Below are 18,278 nucleotides of genomic sequence, written 5' to 3' on the forward strand. Positions count from 1 at the left end.
AAAAAAGAAAAAGATAAGGAAGGCAGAAATCCTGAGGAGAGACAAATGTAAGGGCTGGGATAATGGTCATGCTATCACGGGAGACCCAGGGTCTCATCGGTTCTGGTTGGGTTTCTGCAGAAATGGCAAAACCTGAACACACTTTGGCCCCCCCAAAAAAAGGAAGTCATGACAAATGTAACTTTTTAACCCTGAAGGAAAACTGAATTTGCTTGTTTATGTTTGAAAGGCTGTCTTGTCTTGCTTCCTGTGTTGTGGTCTTAGCTTTCAGAGAAATATTAAGTTCATGTTCATTCATTTGGCAAAAATTTATAGCAGAAAATAAAATCTAAAAAGCAATGTAGTCTTTCTGCTGCAGGATTTTGGATTCCCCTTCCCTTAACTTAAAAACAAAAGGATTAGATCTACATTGTGTGGGCTTAAAACAATGTCTTTGAGTGTTTTGAAATGCGAATCTTGTTATTCAAGGTTTTCGGGTTTTTTTGAAGATCCATCTGTTCCAGTTAGCTGTAACAAATTTTAGACCATCCAAGTTACTGTTGTTAATGTTGAGAGAGCTAGGTACATAAAACCATTGCTGTCAATTTATACTATTTGGGTCTAATATATTTGCTGTTTAAACCTGAATTGAAGTCAATCTGTGACATCCTTTCTTCAGTAACTCAGTGTTTATTTCCCAAACAGAATTTTATTTAAAACTCAGTGGGGATTTAATCTAGCACATCTGTATTTGAATCAAGAGGCAGGGGCTTCATGCTTTTTGAGTTGTGGACCAGTAGGTTGTAGGTGAGTGTGGGCAGGTAAATAGTGGGGGAAGAGTCTTCTATTAGCTTGTTCTTTAGCGGCCAAGAACTTCCTTTGTATGTCCAGGTCAACAGTCTCCTATACCCTTATGCTTTCCCTCAGTCTGTCTCCGTGACCGACGAGGATTCGGGTTACATAAGTTTATATAACCAAGGAACAGAGCTCATGGGACTTCCTAAGGTTGAGCCTGTTAAACTGGCTTGTGGTTTGAGTTGCCTATTAAGTAGTTTTGTGTTACATCATCACATCCCTGGTTTTGACTGGAGCAGCACCAGCAAATGGAAATGACACACCTGTAAGCATGTTTCACTTCATATTGTGCTGACAAGCTCATTTCATCTCAAAATGATTGGTGTTTTATTTTTCCCTTCAGAGTTGAACACTTCAAATTTCTTTCTTTTCTTTTTTCTTTTCTTTTTTGGTAAATCCCCTTTAACCAGTTAGAACTAGAAACTAGTCTTTCTTGTGGAGGAAGAAACACAGTTGGCACAAACGTTTTTGAATGGCTGTCGTTTATATAATATCAGTTAATCCAAGTAAAGTGAGACAGAATTTTCTCGTGGAGCGGCAGGGGAGCGTGGAATTGCAAAAGGTAAAGTCAGACGGTCTTGAAGGGTGCTTTGAATTAAACAAAGTTGAGAAACACTATTTCAGAGCAGGAGCTCTCAAACCATTTCCCCCCCAGGGGACGTTTAGCAATGTTTGAAGATGTTTTTGGTTGTCAGCAAGATTGGTTGCTACTGACACCTAATACCCGACACCCTACAGAGACAAGGGAACCCTTCCCCCAACAAAGAGGTCTGAGCCCCGAAATGTCCATGTTGTCAAAGTTTTAGAGACATCTGATACTAGAATATCACTTGAAAGTATTTGAGGATATAAAATGCATACTAGATTATCCATCTCTATGGAAATTTAGATTTAAAAAAGACCTCTAGACATGTCTGGTTGTGATGGTCCCCTCTGGTAACAGAACCGATCGTTGGCTAATTTATGAAGGTGTATCCGTGGAAACAACTCCAAGCCAGCTCTCCCTCCAGCCCCAGCCCAAGTACGAGGAGGAAAAGCTCCCAACCACTGGCTAAGGGTGACAACGGTCCTTACTACAGGGCCAGCAGTGAGGCAGGAAGCCCAAACCCGAGAGGGGACGTGGTGATCTCGGTTCTTCTGATTGCCCGGGGTCAAGCTTTATTGCAGCCAGGTCACTAATGGCTTCTACATTTGGTTTTTGCTTGTTGGTGTTTGCAAAAATATCAATGAAACAGGCTTTTCTGGCAGATGAGCACTGAATGATCAATATTACTGTCATTTCTTTCTTTCTTTCTTTTTTTAGTGTCAAAAAACAGTCTCCTGGTCTAAATTGCTTAGGTGGACTGATCTGACCGTGTTAAGAGCCTTTGAGAGCAAACTTCTCAAGCACGTCTACGGGCAGTGGGATCATCGGAAACTTGTGAGCGACCTGACTTTATCATGGAACCTGGGAACCTTGGTGCTGAGGACAAAGAGACGTTAAGCTGGGATATCAATGATATGAAGCTGCCACAGGTATGTGCTTGCTTTAAGTCTCTGCCTTCTGCGTTTGGCTGTGAAGTCTTGGCCATTAACTTGCTAAGATCTGGAAAGAAACTGGTTAGGGTTCCAGCTGGGTAAACCCCTCTCCTCCAGAGTTTCAGCCGGACATCCAATTGCGGACTATTTTTTTTTTTTTGGCATTCTTTTTCATTGAAGTATGCTCAGTTTAGTCAGTTTCCAATGTTGTGTCAATTTCTGGTGGACAGCATCATGTTTCATTCATACTTGTACATAACACATATCTGTTTTCATATTCTTTTTCATTGTAGGTTACTACAAGATATTGAATATAGTTCCCTGTGCTCTACAGTAGAAACTTGTTTATCTATTTTTGTATACAGTAGTTAGTATCTGCAAGACTTTCAAAAGGAGATGCTAAGACCTCTGATTTGAACAGGCCCTTACTTACCAGCCTTCCCTGATGACAGACAAGCCAAGAAAATGTGACTTCCCTTATCTTTCAATGTTGGCTTGGTTCAGATGGCACTCCCCTGGCCAGCTAGCAGAACAAAATCCATGATAATGTATTTGCCCATAGATCGACTATTCTATTTTTTTAATTAAAAAAAAACTTTTTTGATGGAGGTACTGGGGATGGAACCCAGGACCACATGCATGCTAAGCATTCACTCTACCACTGAGCTACCACCCACCCACCTCAATCAACTCTTCACAATGCATCAGCTCCCGTGCAGCCTCATCTGCTCTGGTAATAGGTTTAAACAAAATCTGTCACTGGAATGCCCCAGCGATAGCGCTTTTCTAAAACTTCTGTAACTAATGCACATTCCACACGCACCGGGCTGCTCTCCAGCTATAGAGTGACTTCCACGGCTTGTTCTCTTTGCCTTCATCTTTGGCAATTGACTTGAGAACTCTTAATTTGGTGGAAAACCGTTGTTGTTTAAAGCTGACTTCCTTGATCTCCCTTGTTGGCCTCTGAAGGGTGTTCTCACTGGAAGTTGTTGGGGAAGGTAATGAGGGAGGCTAGGACTGGAGACCACCAGGACCAAGTAATGGGGGCTTGACCTCAAGCTATCCCGCCTGATTCTGCAGGAAAAGACATCTGGGTTACCCCCAGCAGGAGGGAGGGAATGGGGCTTCCATCATCTGGATTTATAACCATTCCAGATTCCCCTCTAAAGAAGGCTTCCAGCCCATTCCAAATTTCACTCTAGTGAAGTTTTCCTTTTGTTTCTCTTTTTGTTTCTCCCTAAGTCCCCTCCCCCATTCCCTCTTGGTGGGTCGGAGAAGACCCAGAACACAGGGTACGCCCATTCATTTAAGGAGGATGAAATAAACCACAGCGAAGTCAGGCAAATCTCTGTTTTAAGGATCTGTCTTTGTAGTTGTTGGCAGTCGGTTTACAATTGTGGTATCTGTTTTAGGGGGGAACCTTTAAGGTGAATTTTAACTACTCCTGGATCAGGAACCCGGATTCCTCACTCAGGATTGCAGCTCATGAATAGAGAGTCTGGGTGTCCTCAAAATCAAGAGTTGAAGTAAGCAGGTCCTTAGATGATTTTTCAAAGTCACATGCTAGAGCAGGAGGTGTTTCCTCCCAAAAAAGTGACATTTATTCAAAGTAAAAAAAAAGAAAAAATGAAATGTGTCCATCTCTCGCCTCCCTTCTCTCCCTCTCTTGCTTTTCATCATCCCGCCCACTCCCCACCCCAAGGACTGACCCCTGGCTGGGACGAGGCAGCAGAACGGCCCCTCTCAGATGAGGTCGGCAACACTGAGGGACATCTCCTCAATGGCAGTGTTGTAGAGGGTTTTGATGTTAAAGCAGGAGTTTTAGTGGGGTCTAAGAACCCTTGAAATGGCGGGCCACCCTGTCCTACCCAACACATATTTTTTTCTGGGACATTGGAGTCATATCATTCATCAATCAGTAGACAAAAGAAAGGAAGAACCACTTCCCTGGAGGGGATCTCAGGGCTCATAAAAGTTCATATTCCAATTGAATTTTCCAAAAAAAGCATTCTCAGCTCCCCAAGACATTAAACTGAGACGTTTATGACAAAAACCCATTGAGTTTTGGAAATGTACCATTTTTAGTTCATAGAAAAATTCTGATGGCTGGTGGAAAGAGGTACATGCCCTTCAGTCTGTCAAATATGCCAGGGAAATAGTTAAAAGTGCACAATGCTCCTTGACATTTTCTCAGCAGAGTCAACACCATCCACATCTGGGTTTATGCCGGCTTTGGAATCATATAGCAAGACCCAGTTGAGGTGAAAAAGAAAAGGTCTCGAAAGGATTTCCAAGCACAGTAGATTTTTTATATTCTGAGAGAATATCTGAAGGCAGATTGGTGGACCCTGAGAAGCACAGGGCTGGGAGACCAAAGCCCTGGCTGTGAATTCCAGTTCTGCCCGCCTTCTTCTTCTTCTTCTTTTTTTTTTCTTCCCCTTTTCCCCTTAATGGAGGTACTGGGGATTGAATCCAGGACCTCGTGCGCATCAAGCACGCACTCTACCCCCGAACTGTACCAACCCCTAGTTCTGTCTCTTTTCATTTGCAGAGCTTCATGGAGTGGGCTACAATTTCTGAAGCTCCCTTTCCTCTCTGAAAAAGATGTGATTGTACTAAATGGTCTCTTACAGACTCTTTTAGTTCTAACAGTCTAGGATTCAGTGACCTGAGATTCGGAGAGTGTGTGGCCTGCATCCTAGAACGGGGTGGGGGTGGGGGGCCAGGTACCAACCACAAGGCTCGGCAATTGTTAAACAATAAGTGATAAATTCGGAGTTCGTGAACGCATGGCTCCTTGCTCTATCACCTGTGTGACTCTAAACAAATCTGTTTTCTCAAGTCTTCATTATCGCCTCTGTAAAATGAACACAGTAACTTCTTACATATCCTGCATAAATCTCTAAGCTGCTTAGAACAAATGTGTTCCCAGAACGTGCTCTGTAGTGTGTAAGGTACAAGGAATTTTAATGGGTGCTGTGAAGAGAGAAAAAGCGAAGTTCTAAGTTCAACCAAATTAAACAGATTTTTTTAGTGCAGACGTGGCGCCTTCCTTACTGAACTGGCGGCTCTCCCAAGAGGAGGCTGTGTCCAGTGTCACCCTAACTTATTTTTGACCACGGAGCCCTTTTTTCATGGAGTCCCTCAGGTGATGCGTGTTCCTCAGACCACCTGTCTGGGCATTAAAAAAATGTGTTTTAAAGGATTACGTTCATAATAACGAGCAGTGGCTTGTCATGATTATACACTCCCCTCTGTTCATTCTCTGCTCCACCCGTACAAAGAATTTATAGTTTATTTCTTGTACTTTTATCTACTTGCAAGGGTTTCTGCAAGTCCCTGCCTCTTGTAGACAAATTCCTTTCCTGGTAACCGGCTCACCTGCTTCAAGTCTTGAGATGGTCACCTGAGTGCTCACTGCATCTTCCGGTCGTAGAAACACCATAGCTTTTTATAGTCCCAGACAGATCAAGATCTAGGGGTTAGAAGGAGGGAGACAGCTCTGTCATAGAGCACATGCTTAGCATGCACTAGGTCCTGGGTTCAATCCCCAGTACCTCCATTACAAAAAAAAAAAGATCCAGGGGTTAATTTTTGGCAACAGTGAACCATGATATCTTCCTCCAGATGTCAGAGATTAATGGGTTTTTTTTTCACATTGGGATATTTTTATGTATTTAAATTGACATTGTTAATTCTTTCTGCCAAGTCCTTAGTAAATATACCCTTATTTGATACAAACCTACAGGTTCTTCTCAACACCATAGGGTCATGAGGACTTGTAGTTACCGGTCTTTTGCAATGATTAAAACAATATTCAAATAACTCGAAAGTTACTTCACTGAAATACTTAAAAGAATATTCTGGGGAGCGTTTGAAAGATCTGTTTATAAATAGTGATTGATACATTTAGTTAGGGATTTGATGTTGAAGATAAACACTTCTTATATAAAACATTGTTTTAATACATCACTCTACTAACGAAACTAGTTATTAGATATAACACATTTCTAACACTAAAGAATACATTTTTATCTTCATATTTATTTTATTCATAAGACTCTTACCAATGACGAATGGTGACTGGGATGTACCAGACACCGTCGCAGGCTCAGGCATGCAGGGGAGGTCTTGAGCTGGGTTAACTTTCAAGGAAGCACTCATGATCTTCTGGTCCAGTGGAACCAGATTGGAGAGAATCAATGCCGTGGAGAAAAATGCTAGAGGTGCTGAAAGAGGGTGTAGGTAATTCAACATGACCTGGGGCCCTGAGGAGGCAGGCAGAGTTTCTGGCAAAGGGCATTCCCTGGAGAAGCTCATTGTGGAAGGTGAGAGGATTAGAGCAGGTGAAGCTAAGAGAATCAAGGCAGAGCAGGGACCCAGAGTCTGAAGGCTACTCAAAGGCGACCCATAGGGGAGCTTGTGCACAGGCATTCAGCGAGGAGATCCGGGAGGCTACCGGCCGGAAAGGGGGTTAGGACGCACGCTAGCCTTAGAGGAACCGCTTATTTTAAAGGCAGTGGGAAGGCATTAAGCTTATTGGGCCGGAAAGCGTTATGATCAGATCAAGGGCATGGAAAATCTCTTGTCCTCACCACATCATCTCTCCCTGGATTTGCTTCACGGTGCTACTTCCTTCTTTCTAGCTGAAGCTATGTCTTCATATACCTTCGTTTCCCTTGTTTCTGTTTAACTTGTGGTTATTTTGATACCATTTCTCCTTTATCCAGTGCCCGGGGAGCCAGCTCAAAACTTCAGACAACTAACTTATTCAAAACCATCATGGATAAAAGTCTTTTTGTTCCTGTATTGTTGTTGTTGTTTGAGGGAAGGTAACTAGGTTATTTATTTATTAACTTAGTATTATTTTATTTGAAGGAGGTACTGGGGACTGAACCCTGGACGTAGTGTATGCTAAGCACACACTCTACCACTGAGCTATACCCTCCCCCGATAAAATTCTCTTTATTCCAGACCAATGTAATAGACCAATTTTGCTTTCCCGTCTTATTCCCTTAAATTTGCATTTTAAAAGTCCAGATATAATTGCCCTAGGGTTTTGCTTGGCCCCAGCAGCAAAGGTCTGGGGTTGGGTTAGTTTTACCTTGATTAAAAATGTTCATTACATGGTTCTTTACACAGTCTCATTCATACTGATTGTAACCTTTGGGAGCCTTGAATCCCTAATAAATTTCTCTTCTTTTCTTTTTTTTTCTGATTGAAAATCGGGAAGAAAACCAATTTCTTTCTCTCCTAAATAGTACCCACTTAGCAGGGAGATGAGAACATGCACTCAGTTCCCCAAACCTGCCAGTTTCTCTGAGCAGAAGCACAAGGTGTTCCAATAGCACCACAGCAGACAAACACCCCGAATCATTTTATTTCCAGTCATGAGGCTGGGGAGCATCACACAGGCTAAACATAAATACAGGTCCTCTTAAAGCCTCACAAAGAGGCCACATCTCTGATGAGTTAATTCCTGGACCGCGATTTTAACCAGCACAATTTCCTTCGCCTCAAACTTATGAGCAGAGGCGAATCTTTGAGCTGGTTCTGTGAATCTGTGTGGATAAATGTCATCAGAGTGAGCTGGTTGTAATCAGAAGTGTCTTCGAGCAAGGGAGCTAACAGGTAAACCAGATTGCGGATTTCTGGTCAATGATTATCTGACTGCGTGATCAGGTCACACTGCCGTTGGTCTAACAGGGACACCGGTGACTCTATCCTCTTGGCCCAGCATTCTCCTTGATCTCAAGGTCATTTGAACCCCTTGGGACAGCTCCACCTGTGTGGGCCCCGTGACCATTGGGTCTCCCTCTATCAGAGCCAGTATTTTCTGCTACCCTGTGCTTCCAGGGGGATGGGGATGGGAACATCACTGCATCTGGGGTAGCAGAGACTCTCCCGGGTGCCTGCCAGGAGGTCCCTTCCTTAGCTGGGTGGAGCTGGAAAGTAAAAGGAGAGGAGAAAAGAGAGGGAGGTGACAGAGTTTGAAAGCTGGGGCACTAATGTTGTCTGAGCAAATAAGGAAATTTGTGTCTTGAATCTTGACCCATTTAACAAAGGTGTAGAGGAGGGTATAGCTCAGTGGTAGAGCGCATGCTTAGCATACACAAGGTCCTGGGTTCAATCCCCAGTCCCTCCATCAAAAAGATAAATATAAATAAACCTAATTACCTCCCCCCTCCAAAAAGGTAAGAAATTGTAAGATTAGTCAAAGGAGTAATTCTTATTAAGTTAACTAAAAAGCATCTTGTCAAACTGAATTTCTCCCTTTGACAGCACTTGGAGCTGAGTTTCCAGTTGGCTCAGGGAGATAAGTTCCTGAAAAGCTGAAGACAAATCGAAATGCTGCTTCAATTTTTTTCCTGTGTTCCATTGTTACATCTAATTTTTCCTCTCTCTCTGATTTACTTAAACATGTATCTGTTTGCTAGCCCTGTTTTATTTGGAAATGTTTATTTCTAAGGAATGAACACATTATTTTTATTAAAGAAAACCTAGCATATAGTTGCTTTACATTAGAGTGGACTATTTCCAAGTGAAAATCGCTTTTAATATAATAACGTGATAATGTAAATGTTTGATACTTTATTTCAGAATTTTGATTTTAATTCATTAGTTTTATGTAATAGTGTATATTTAATTTTTAAGATATCCTATTAAAACTTCAAGTAGTTAAGTAAATTAGAATGAGGGGAGGATGAAGGGTACTTTGCACAGCTTCAAAGACTTTGAGTGACTTAGAAGATTAACTCTCTTAGGAAAAAAAATTACATACAGAAGTCACAGAAATATTAATTAACCCTCTACCCCCACCAGTGCTGTTACCCATAAGATTATAAAGTATAAATTCATTATATTTACATGTTGGAAACACCAGGAATATTCCCTTTAAATGATAAACTTCTTAACCAAGAGGAAAAACAAAGAGTTACTCATGAAAAGTTAGAAATTAAAATAAACAGAAGATCTGAAAAGAAAAAAAATATTTTGTGGGGATTCGCTAAACAAGATTAAGAAATGATTGCTCTTCCTTTTAAAATTTTACTCTCTAATGCCTTAAATTTAGGAGACTGTCAGAGTTCATTATCATTCATTTGACACCTGGCTTCCTTTACATTACCGGAATCTGGGTTTCCTTAATTTCAATATCAAAAAAATGTCAAAAATCCCACTAAATGTCCAGGTCAAAAAACTGGTCATAAATAAGCAGCCAAGAGACTACCTCAACATGAATACGTTTACTCCTAGTAATTTTCTCAAGGTTATACCTTGTCCAAATTATTACTGCATTATTAATGGAACTGGAGGATGCCAGTGGCGGGGCTGTTGGGAAAAAAGGACATTTTGTGAGCCCTAAAGCAAAGATCAACAATATTAAAATAATCGAAAACACAGAATGCATTCTCCAGCTACAGTGGATTCACCCTAGAAATTAATAGCAAAAGGCAACAGGAAAATCTGTAAATACAGGGAAACTAAACAATGTGTTTCTCAAGAGTCCATCAAAAGAGGACGTCTCAAAGGGTAATCAAAATATACATTAAACTGGGAGAAAAAGCCAACAGCAAAGACAGTGGAGATGGTTTCTTGCTCCACACCTACCGAGTCCTTGCTCTCCACCTGGAGCATTGCAGGTGCTCTGACAAGCACCCCCCTTCACCCTGGTTTGTGGGTTTTATGCCGCTGACCAGCTTGAAGGGGCCACTCACCGTTTAAACATGAAAATCTCAATTTTTCTTCAAGTCCACCCTGCCCTTGTTTCTGCTGCCTTCACAACCATGCTTTGTATTTGAAGAATTCAAATCTACCAGTAGATTCCTGCAGTCCAAATTGTTATAGGTCCACATTTTCATGTTTGAACCTACATTCTGATTATTTCAGAAGATAAAATATTATGCTTTCTGAGGCCTTTTCTGTCGTGGAAGACAAGAGGGCCATCATTGTTTAGAGCTTTAGGTCAGAAGGAAGAAAGGAGAAGGTGGGTGGAGAAGGCAGGAGACAGGGCTGCCTGAGGGGCTGCCTAAGGTCTTCTCCTCACCCTGGGCATGAAGTCTTGTCCTGCTCAGAATTACCAGGGAGCTGGGGAGAGAGGCAGCGCATCCTGGCTTGGCCTCTTTCCTAGAAACCCCGACTGTAGCTGCCTGGCGGACCAGAGGGGGCTCCTCCAGACGCCACCCCGCTTCCTCCCTTCTCTCTGGAACAAAGTCTCCTCCTCACTCCACAGGGAGGGCAGCACAGGAAGGGCCAGCCTAGTCACTGCTCCAAGAAAGGAGGTCGTGAACAAGAGTTGTACTAATCAAGCTTTTGTTTTCTTGGACTCCTGTCTTGCATTTGGCTCGACAAGGTTTAAAGCAGTGGCCTCTCTGGGGGGTCACCTCTCTCCTGAAAGCTGGTGGCTGTCACAGCCACACTGGCTGGCCCCAGATCTGGTAGAGTAACAGCTAACACTGATGTGGAACTTGCCATATGCCAGGCACTATTTTTTTGGTTTCTCTTTTCCAGTATAGGTTATTACAAGCTATTAAATATAGTTCCCTGTGCTATACAGTAGGACTTTATTGTTTATCTACTTTATACATAGTAAGTTGTATCTGTTCATCCCAAACTCCCAATTTATCCCTCTCCTACATTCCCCTTTGGTAACCATAATTTTTCTATGTCTGTGAGTCTCTTTGTATTTTGTAAATAAGTTCATTTGTACCATTTTTTAGATTCCACATGTAAATGATATTATATGGTATTTTTCTTTCTTTTTCTGACTTACTTCACTTAGTAGGGTCATCTCCAGGTCCATCCATGTTGCTGCAAATGGGATTATTTCATTCTTTTTCATGGCTGAGTAGTATTCCCTTGTATAAATATACCACATCTTCTTTATCCAGTCATCTGTTTATGGACATTTAGGTTGCTCCCATGTATTGGCTGTTGTAAATAGCATGCACTGTTTTGAATGCTTTGTGTGTGTTAACTCATTCAGTCTTCACAACATCCCTGTGAGGTGGGTACTCCCATGGCCACCCTCCCATAGAGCAGGAAGTGGAGACACTCGGGGGAAGGAACTACTTAAAGGCCCACACCCAGGCCATGAGCCTCCACAGGCTGTGATCTCGGCCAGGAGACGGCAAGCTCTCTATAAAGGGCCAGATGTTAAATATTTTAGGCTCTGTGGGCCATACAGTCTGGGCTGCAACAAACAGACTCTGCTATGGTGTGTAAACGTAGCCACAGACAACACTTAGATGAGTGAACGTGGCTGTGTTCCAATAAAACTTTATTTACAAAAAACAGGCAGTGGGCTGGATTTGGCCCATGGCCCTAGTCTGCAGACCCCAGCTCTTCACTATTAACTAGTACTACCTCCCATGTATGTAAAACCTCCAGTTTCTGTTTCTTCAGACCCACCTCAGTTCCCATGAAATTCCATTCAAATGACAACTTTCATTAATTATATAAAATTAATGAATTTTTTTACAGCACATCTGCTCCTCACAGTACTTTTGTGAGGCATGTTTTATCCATGTCCCCATCTAGGGGGGGGGTGGGTAATTGGTTCGTTTATTTATTTACTTTAAAGGAGGTACTAGGGATTGAACCCAGGTCCTCATGCATGCTGAGCACATGCTCTACCACTGAGCTATACCCTCCCTTGCCCCATGTCCCCATTTTAGAGATAAGCAGAAAGAGGCTTCGGAGACAGTCACCTGCCCTGAGTCTCATGCTACAAAGTTCTTTGGCATGTTCTGAACTTGAACTCTAAGTAGACCTGGACTTCCCTGTGATGCCCTTCCATCCCGATGATGTTTGTTTTTTCTCCTTCTCAAATGTCTTTCCTTTCTCATATTTTATTGCTGTGTTTTTTTGTTGGGGAAGCAAAAAAGTACCTGGAACACTCCTCCCAGAGCTTCTAGAATCTTCTATCCTGACCTTCTAGAATCTTCTTGATGAAAAAATGTTCTTAAGGCAGCTCTCTGGAAGCTGTGGGGATGGGCACAGCCCACGATGGACTCTTGAGACCACTGAATTCTCACTGTAAGCATCTGTCCAGTGAGGCATCTGTGTGAGCCACAACATCGGTGACTCGTGTTTATTCCATGCTGGGTGCTGTGCCAAGTATTTCTTATCTAGTATATTTAATTCTCAGAACTACTCTTGAGGTAGGCAGGACTTGTTATCCCTGTTACTCAGATGAAGAAGCAGAGGCACAGCCAGCCAGGTAACTCATGCTGTAAGGGTGGAGGTCCTGTGTGCCTGTCCACTTAAAGGAGAGTCTTGTTTAGCTCGCTATTGATGTGCAGGGAATAGCGCCCGTCCTGGGCAAGAACCTAGACGTTTCCAGTCGACATAAACTTTTCCTGACTCCTCTGCCCTGTCTGGACATGGAGTAGAGCAAAGGGAGGAGAATCTCCACAGGGCAGGAGGCGGCTCTCCCGCCTCCCACCGCCTATGTCAGGTGACTTTCCATTAACCTTCCGCGTTCCCAACGAGGTAACCACCACACAGGGAGAGACAGTATCTCATTGCCCTGCCCGTTGTGTAAGAGCACAATAATGTTACTTCACCCCCCAACATTCTTAGTGAGAACCGGCCCTCCCTCTTATCGCCAAAGGCTGGAGAAATCTTAGTCGGGGAGCACTCAGAGGGGCTGCATCACAGCTCGTGCTGGTCCAGGGAGCAGATGTTGGGTGGACGCAGCCGTTCCGTGGCCGCGCTGCGCTGCCCGTGCTCAGCTCCCACCACAGAATGAAATCCATCTTGGTCTTTGCCAAGGGTCCCTGGAGCGCCGAAACCAGCTTCGCATCTACACACAGCTGAGGCCATGATACTCTCCTTTGTGTTTCTATCAGAATGTGAAAAAGACGGACTGGTTCCAGGAGTGGCCGGACGCCTACGAGAAGCACATCTACAGCTCGGAGGACAGGAGCGCGCAGCGGCACCTGAGCAGCTGGGCCATGCGCAACACCAACAACCACAACTCGCGCATCCTCAAGAAGTCCTGCCTGGGCGTGGTGGTGTGCAGCCGCGACTGCTCGGCCGCCGAGGGCCGCAAGGTCTACCTGAGGCCCGCCATCTGCGACAAAGCCCGGCAGAAGCAGCAGAGTGAGTGCGGCTCCCGGCCCGACGTCCCTGTGCATCCCAAGGGCCCAGCCTTCGCCCTGGAGGGTGGTGGAGGCTCTCACGTGTAGGAGAGCCGACCAGCCCCCTCGTCCCAAAGATCTGCCCCAACGATCTGCCACGCCCAGGCTCCCTTGGGTTAAGGCGCCTGACTCGGGGCTTCTGCTAAAAGCAAGATGCCTCACTTAAGAGACTAACACGAATTCACCAGCACACCCTGCCAAAGTCTAAGAGAAAGTTATCTCTCACCCTTCCTACCTGGCATCTTGGGGACTGGGGTCCCTCAAATGGTCTCAGTGAGTGCTTTGATCTGGAGTGGGAGCCGGGACTGAGCCTGAGATTAGACTCAATTCTACGCCATTTAGTTTCCAGCCATAATCACAGGCTGAGATGATTGTTCATTTTTTGTTATCATATTCATCAGATTGTGAAATAGGTGCATTCAGCATTCCCTGTGTCTTGCCCCCTTGAGACTTCAAGTTGCTTCATGTTCTTGCCTTGTAATTTGTTTTCAAAACCTGCACCTGGGGCGGGATCTGGTATCAGTCATTTACACTTTAGTGAAAATTTAGTAGCTGCTTTCTCTCCGGCATGTGCTTTTGCTCCTTGACCCTTCATTCTAGTTGTGAAGTGCAAGAATTTTTTCCTCTTCTCCACAAAGAATTTCAAGTATCAGTGAATAAGGAGGAGGAATTTTTTTTTTTTTTGCTCAGAATAGCTCTCCTCTGACCTGTAAAATATCCCACTCTCTAGATGACTGCTTACTCTAACACGTGTGGGAATGACCTGGTCTCCTAGGCTCAGGGGTCATGCCCAGTGGATGAATGCCCATAAATTTTTGGCCAAGGGGATCCTCCTCTGTCATCCTAGAGTCAACTGTGAGGCCAGCAGGGTGATCACCACCCTCTACTCTCTTGTAGGGAAGCGCTGTCCAAACTGTGATGGTCCCCTGAAGCTCATTCCCTGCCGGGGCCACGGGGGCTTTCCCGTCACCAACTTCTGGAGGCACGATGGACGCTTCATCTTTTTCCAGGTTGGATTCAAGTTAGCGATTCCATTTCCCTTTCATTCAGGAGCTGTTCACAGAGCACGAGGAGGGCGTCTCCCACTGGAGATGCGCAGGTGGAGGGGAGCCTGCATCCTCCCCGAGGCCCCTCTGGGCAAGCAAATGTCTGTCCCCCACACCTCGAGAGAGAAGCTGGGGCTGGAGCTGCCCCTGCCTCACGCTCCCGGAGGAGGCAGTGGTCAGTAATCTGATGGCTCAGGCCAGCCCACGTGGTGCTGCGGGGTGCAGCGGCCTTCCACAGACCTGGCTCTGATGTTTCACCAGCCCTGTAAACAGGGACACATTACCTGAGTCCCTAAGCCCCGGTTTTCCGTAAAATGTGGTGTTAAGAAGCCCTCATGGGGGAGGTGAGACCAGCAGTGGCCTCTGGCAGGCCTGGGCCTACATCCGTGCTAAACCTGCCCCCAGGAAAGAAAGTGCTCTGATGGGTAGGGTTTGTCATTTTCTGGGATGTAACTCTTCCCACCGTGGCTGATTTCAAGCTGTGTTTAATAACCAGCTCACAACATTCCTGAATGGCCAGCCATTGGCTCTCAGCCTGGCCAGCCCTGGAGCACTTTGAATCCCGGCTTCCCCGCTTACTCGGGGAGGTTACCCTGGTGGCATAATCCTTCCACTCCTCCATCTCCCACTCCATAAACTGGGGATGGTGGTGACGGTGGGGGCCTCACAGCGTCATGCTGAAGAGTCAGTGAGAACGTGTGTCGTCAGCGCTACTTGCCATCACTGTGATGTGACTTTGCCGGGCTGGGGAGAGGCACCACGCCCAGGAGCATCCTAAGAAAAGATGGGTGAGCAGGTGGGCAGGAAAGCGCATGGGAGGATTTTTTAAAGGTTTCTCCAGTCTTGTCACAATAGTCAGCTGCCATGACACCCAGTCTGATGACAGGCACGGGGTAAAATTCTACACACCATGAAAAGGACGTCTGGTTATTTATTTCACTGCTTCATCTCCTTTAAGTCAAAGGGAGAGCATGATCATCCGAAGCCAGAGACCAAATTGGAAGCCGAGGCCAGAAGGGCAGTGAAGAAAACGCCCACAGCATCTTCCTCCGCCTACTCCAAGCTGAAGCAGAGCCCGCAGATAAAGGTAACCTTTCCCCACGTGCCTTCAAAACCTACGGTGACTTGCCACCCCTGTGGTGGCAGCCGTAGATCTCCCTGTCCCTTACCTGCAAGTGCAAACCAACATCATATACCTTCAGGCTCACCTGTGAGCAAGCATCTGCCAAGACCCCTGACTCTCTACCATTTTTGTAGCATGACCTCGACTGTAAAGTTCATACAGTTTCAGAATCATCTTCCCTACTGCAGTTAATAAAAAGAGACTGGAATTAGTACTTAACCTGTACTTGGCACTCTCTGCTTCTGACAGAACCAGAACAGAATGAAATGATCTCCACAAAATGTTAGCCTCCTACTTTTCCATGCTTCCCTAGAAGAGATGATTTCCTTAGCCCGCTCCACCATGATGAAATAACCAGGGAGTTTCGGAAAGCAGTGGACCCCGTGGGTGTGGGGACGGAAACTCCTCCCTGTGGTCACACTGTGATGTGACGTACGTGGCTTTATGGGCGTCATACAGTAGGTCTCTTGGTTTGTCTGCTTAATAGTGGTGGTAATTTTTCTACTGTTCCATGCTCCACATTTCTTTTCAGGAATACAGGAATGGAGCCAGTCCATCCCTGGAGTCTCTAAATGTACGTTAAGAAAAAAATATATATATAATCTGAGTATGTTATAGGAAGATATGGGTCCCTGAATCCCAGTGACTGATCCCTCACCCCGTCTCCTGGGAGCCCTGGGAGAAGGTGAGGGCATCTTCTGCTCACCCTGCCTGGTCACAGTCTCTCCATCCACATCTTCTTCGTAGTCCCTCGTCTTCCAGAAACAAGAAGATAACCCCATTCTCAACAGATAACTTTTCCTGTGATTAACTGGAGGGCAATCTCCTTCCTCCATTTATAAAAGTAAATTTACCACCTCGTATTCCAGAGGTCCTCTTTGTGATTCAACAGAGTGAGTTCAATGTCTCTTGAGGAGAAAAAAAAAAGAAAGAAAGAAAGACAGGCCCTGGTTTCATGGAATCCACACTAAAAAAATAGAAAAGTCAAGGAGGGACATGATGAGAGAGAGAGAGGCCCCCTCAGAGTTTCACTGAATATAATATAAATTTTTGGTGGTTTGGTTTTTCTTAAATCGCCCCTTATGAGTGTCTCACAGAGGCAATTTGGATACCCGCTTTGCATTTGAGGTGACATGTTATAAACGCACGTGTGTCTGAGTAAAGGGGATGCGGCCCTTGCTGGTTAGTAAGATCTCAGTTGGAAATGGCAGCAGCCTTGGCCTCTCCCAGGTCCGGGGTGCCGGTGGAGAGGGCTGGGTGCCCTGGTGCTCCAAGCATGCGAGGAATGAGGAACGTGCGCCGAGCGCCTGTGGGACGGGGTCAGCCGTGGGGGCCTGGGGTGCCTGTGGCAGTTTAACTTATTAACGTGAGCTTTTCTCTTTCCTTCCCAGCCTCTTCCAGGTGAAACGCCAAGCTGGGAAAGTTTAACTTGGTCCTTGCAGGAAGGCGTCCAGTTGCCTGATAGTTACAGCGCACATTTACTAGGTCATGCTCCCCAGCAGAAGGCGCCCGACGATGGTGCATCCTTCTCCGGGAGTTACGGTTTGGGGGGAATCGCTGACCCAGCAGACCCCACTTCCACCGTGGACCCCCCTCAGCTCCACGAGAAATGCAGGTTGTCCGACAGTCGAGTCTCCAGCAGCGAAGACCTGCTTCAGCCCTCCGTCTCTGGGGTCTTTGGTTACAGTGATCTGCAAACGTGGAACAAGAATATGGCCTTGGGGAGGAATGCTCTGAATGACAGCGGTGGTCCCAATTACTTTTTACCTCTGACCAGCTGGCCTTATGACTGCCCCCCTTCCCAGAACCCTTCAGAACCCTTTTTCCAGCAGATTCCATTGGAACCACCAGCAGCCAAAATGAGCTGCCACTCACTCTGGCCAAATCAAGAGGGTGATCTTTATGAAGAGAAGGTGCGTGTGGATTTTAACAACTACTGCTCTCCCCCCACGTGCTATTCACCTCAGGAAGACCCCTTTCTCCTCCCCTACACCTCTCAGCCTCATCAATATTCTCTGCCCAGCAAGAGCAACAAATGGGATTTTGACGAAGAGATGAGGTACCTGGGTTTGGATCATTGCAACAATGAAATGCTTCTAAACCTCTGTCCTTTAAGATGATCCAAGTCTGAACGCTTGCACACTGCCGAGGGGGATGTAATTTGATACAGCCACTGTGGAAAACAGTATGGAGGTTTCTCAAGAAATTAAAAGTAGTGCCATCGGATCCTGCAGTCCCATGTCTAGGTATACATCTGAAGGAATGGGAGCGCTACCCCAAAGACAGATCTTGCATGTTCATTGCAGCATTATTTTCAGAAGCCAAGGCATGGAAACAACCTAAGTGTCCATTGACAAATGAATGGGATGAAGAAAATATGGTTCAATGGAACACTATTGAGCCATAAAAAAGAAAAAATCATGCCATTTGCAACAACATGGATGGACCTTGAGGGTATTATGCTCAGTGAAATAAATCAGAGAGAGAAAGACAATTACTGTATGACCTCACTTACACACGGAATATTTAAAAAAATTCACAGAAATAGAGATCAGATTTGTGGTTGCCAGAGGCAGAAGGTGATGGGTGGGAGAACTGAGTAAAAGTGATCAAAAG

The 18,278-nt window shown here is 45.1% G+C and overlaps 1 protein-coding gene and 1 long non-coding RNA gene across 2 annotated transcripts; one reads left to right on the forward strand and one right to left on the reverse strand.

Annotated features, from left to right (window-relative positions):
- Nucleotides 1–2,168: 2,168 nt before the first annotated feature.
- On the forward strand, nucleotides 2,169–17,822 carry GCM1 (glial cells missing transcription factor 1). Its single transcript, XM_006211529.3, has 5 exons — nucleotides 2,169–2,349; nucleotides 13,203–13,455; nucleotides 14,391–14,503; nucleotides 15,498–15,626; nucleotides 17,054–17,822. The coding sequence occupies exons 1-5, from the start codon at nucleotides 2,275–2,277 to the stop codon at nucleotides 17,780–17,782; spliced, it is 1,299 nt and encodes a 432-aa protein (XP_006211591.2). The 5' UTR covers nucleotides 2,169–2,274; the 3' UTR covers nucleotides 17,783–17,822.
- Nucleotides 5,296–11,273, reverse strand: LOC140687576 (uncharacterized). Its single transcript, XR_012061961.1, has 4 exons — nucleotides 11,123–11,273; nucleotides 6,420–6,581; nucleotides 5,734–5,827; nucleotides 5,296–5,527 (listed from the first exon to the last, which is right to left on the reverse strand). It is a non-coding gene; the product is annotated as an uncharacterized lncRNA (long non-coding RNA).
- Nucleotides 17,823–18,278: the final 456 nt, after the last annotated feature.

Source organism: Vicugna pacos, chromosome 20 (assembly GCF_048564905.1).
Source record: "Vicugna pacos chromosome 20, VicPac4, whole genome shotgun sequence".
Taxonomy (NCBI): Eukaryota; Metazoa; Chordata; class Mammalia; order Artiodactyla; family Camelidae; genus Vicugna; species Vicugna pacos.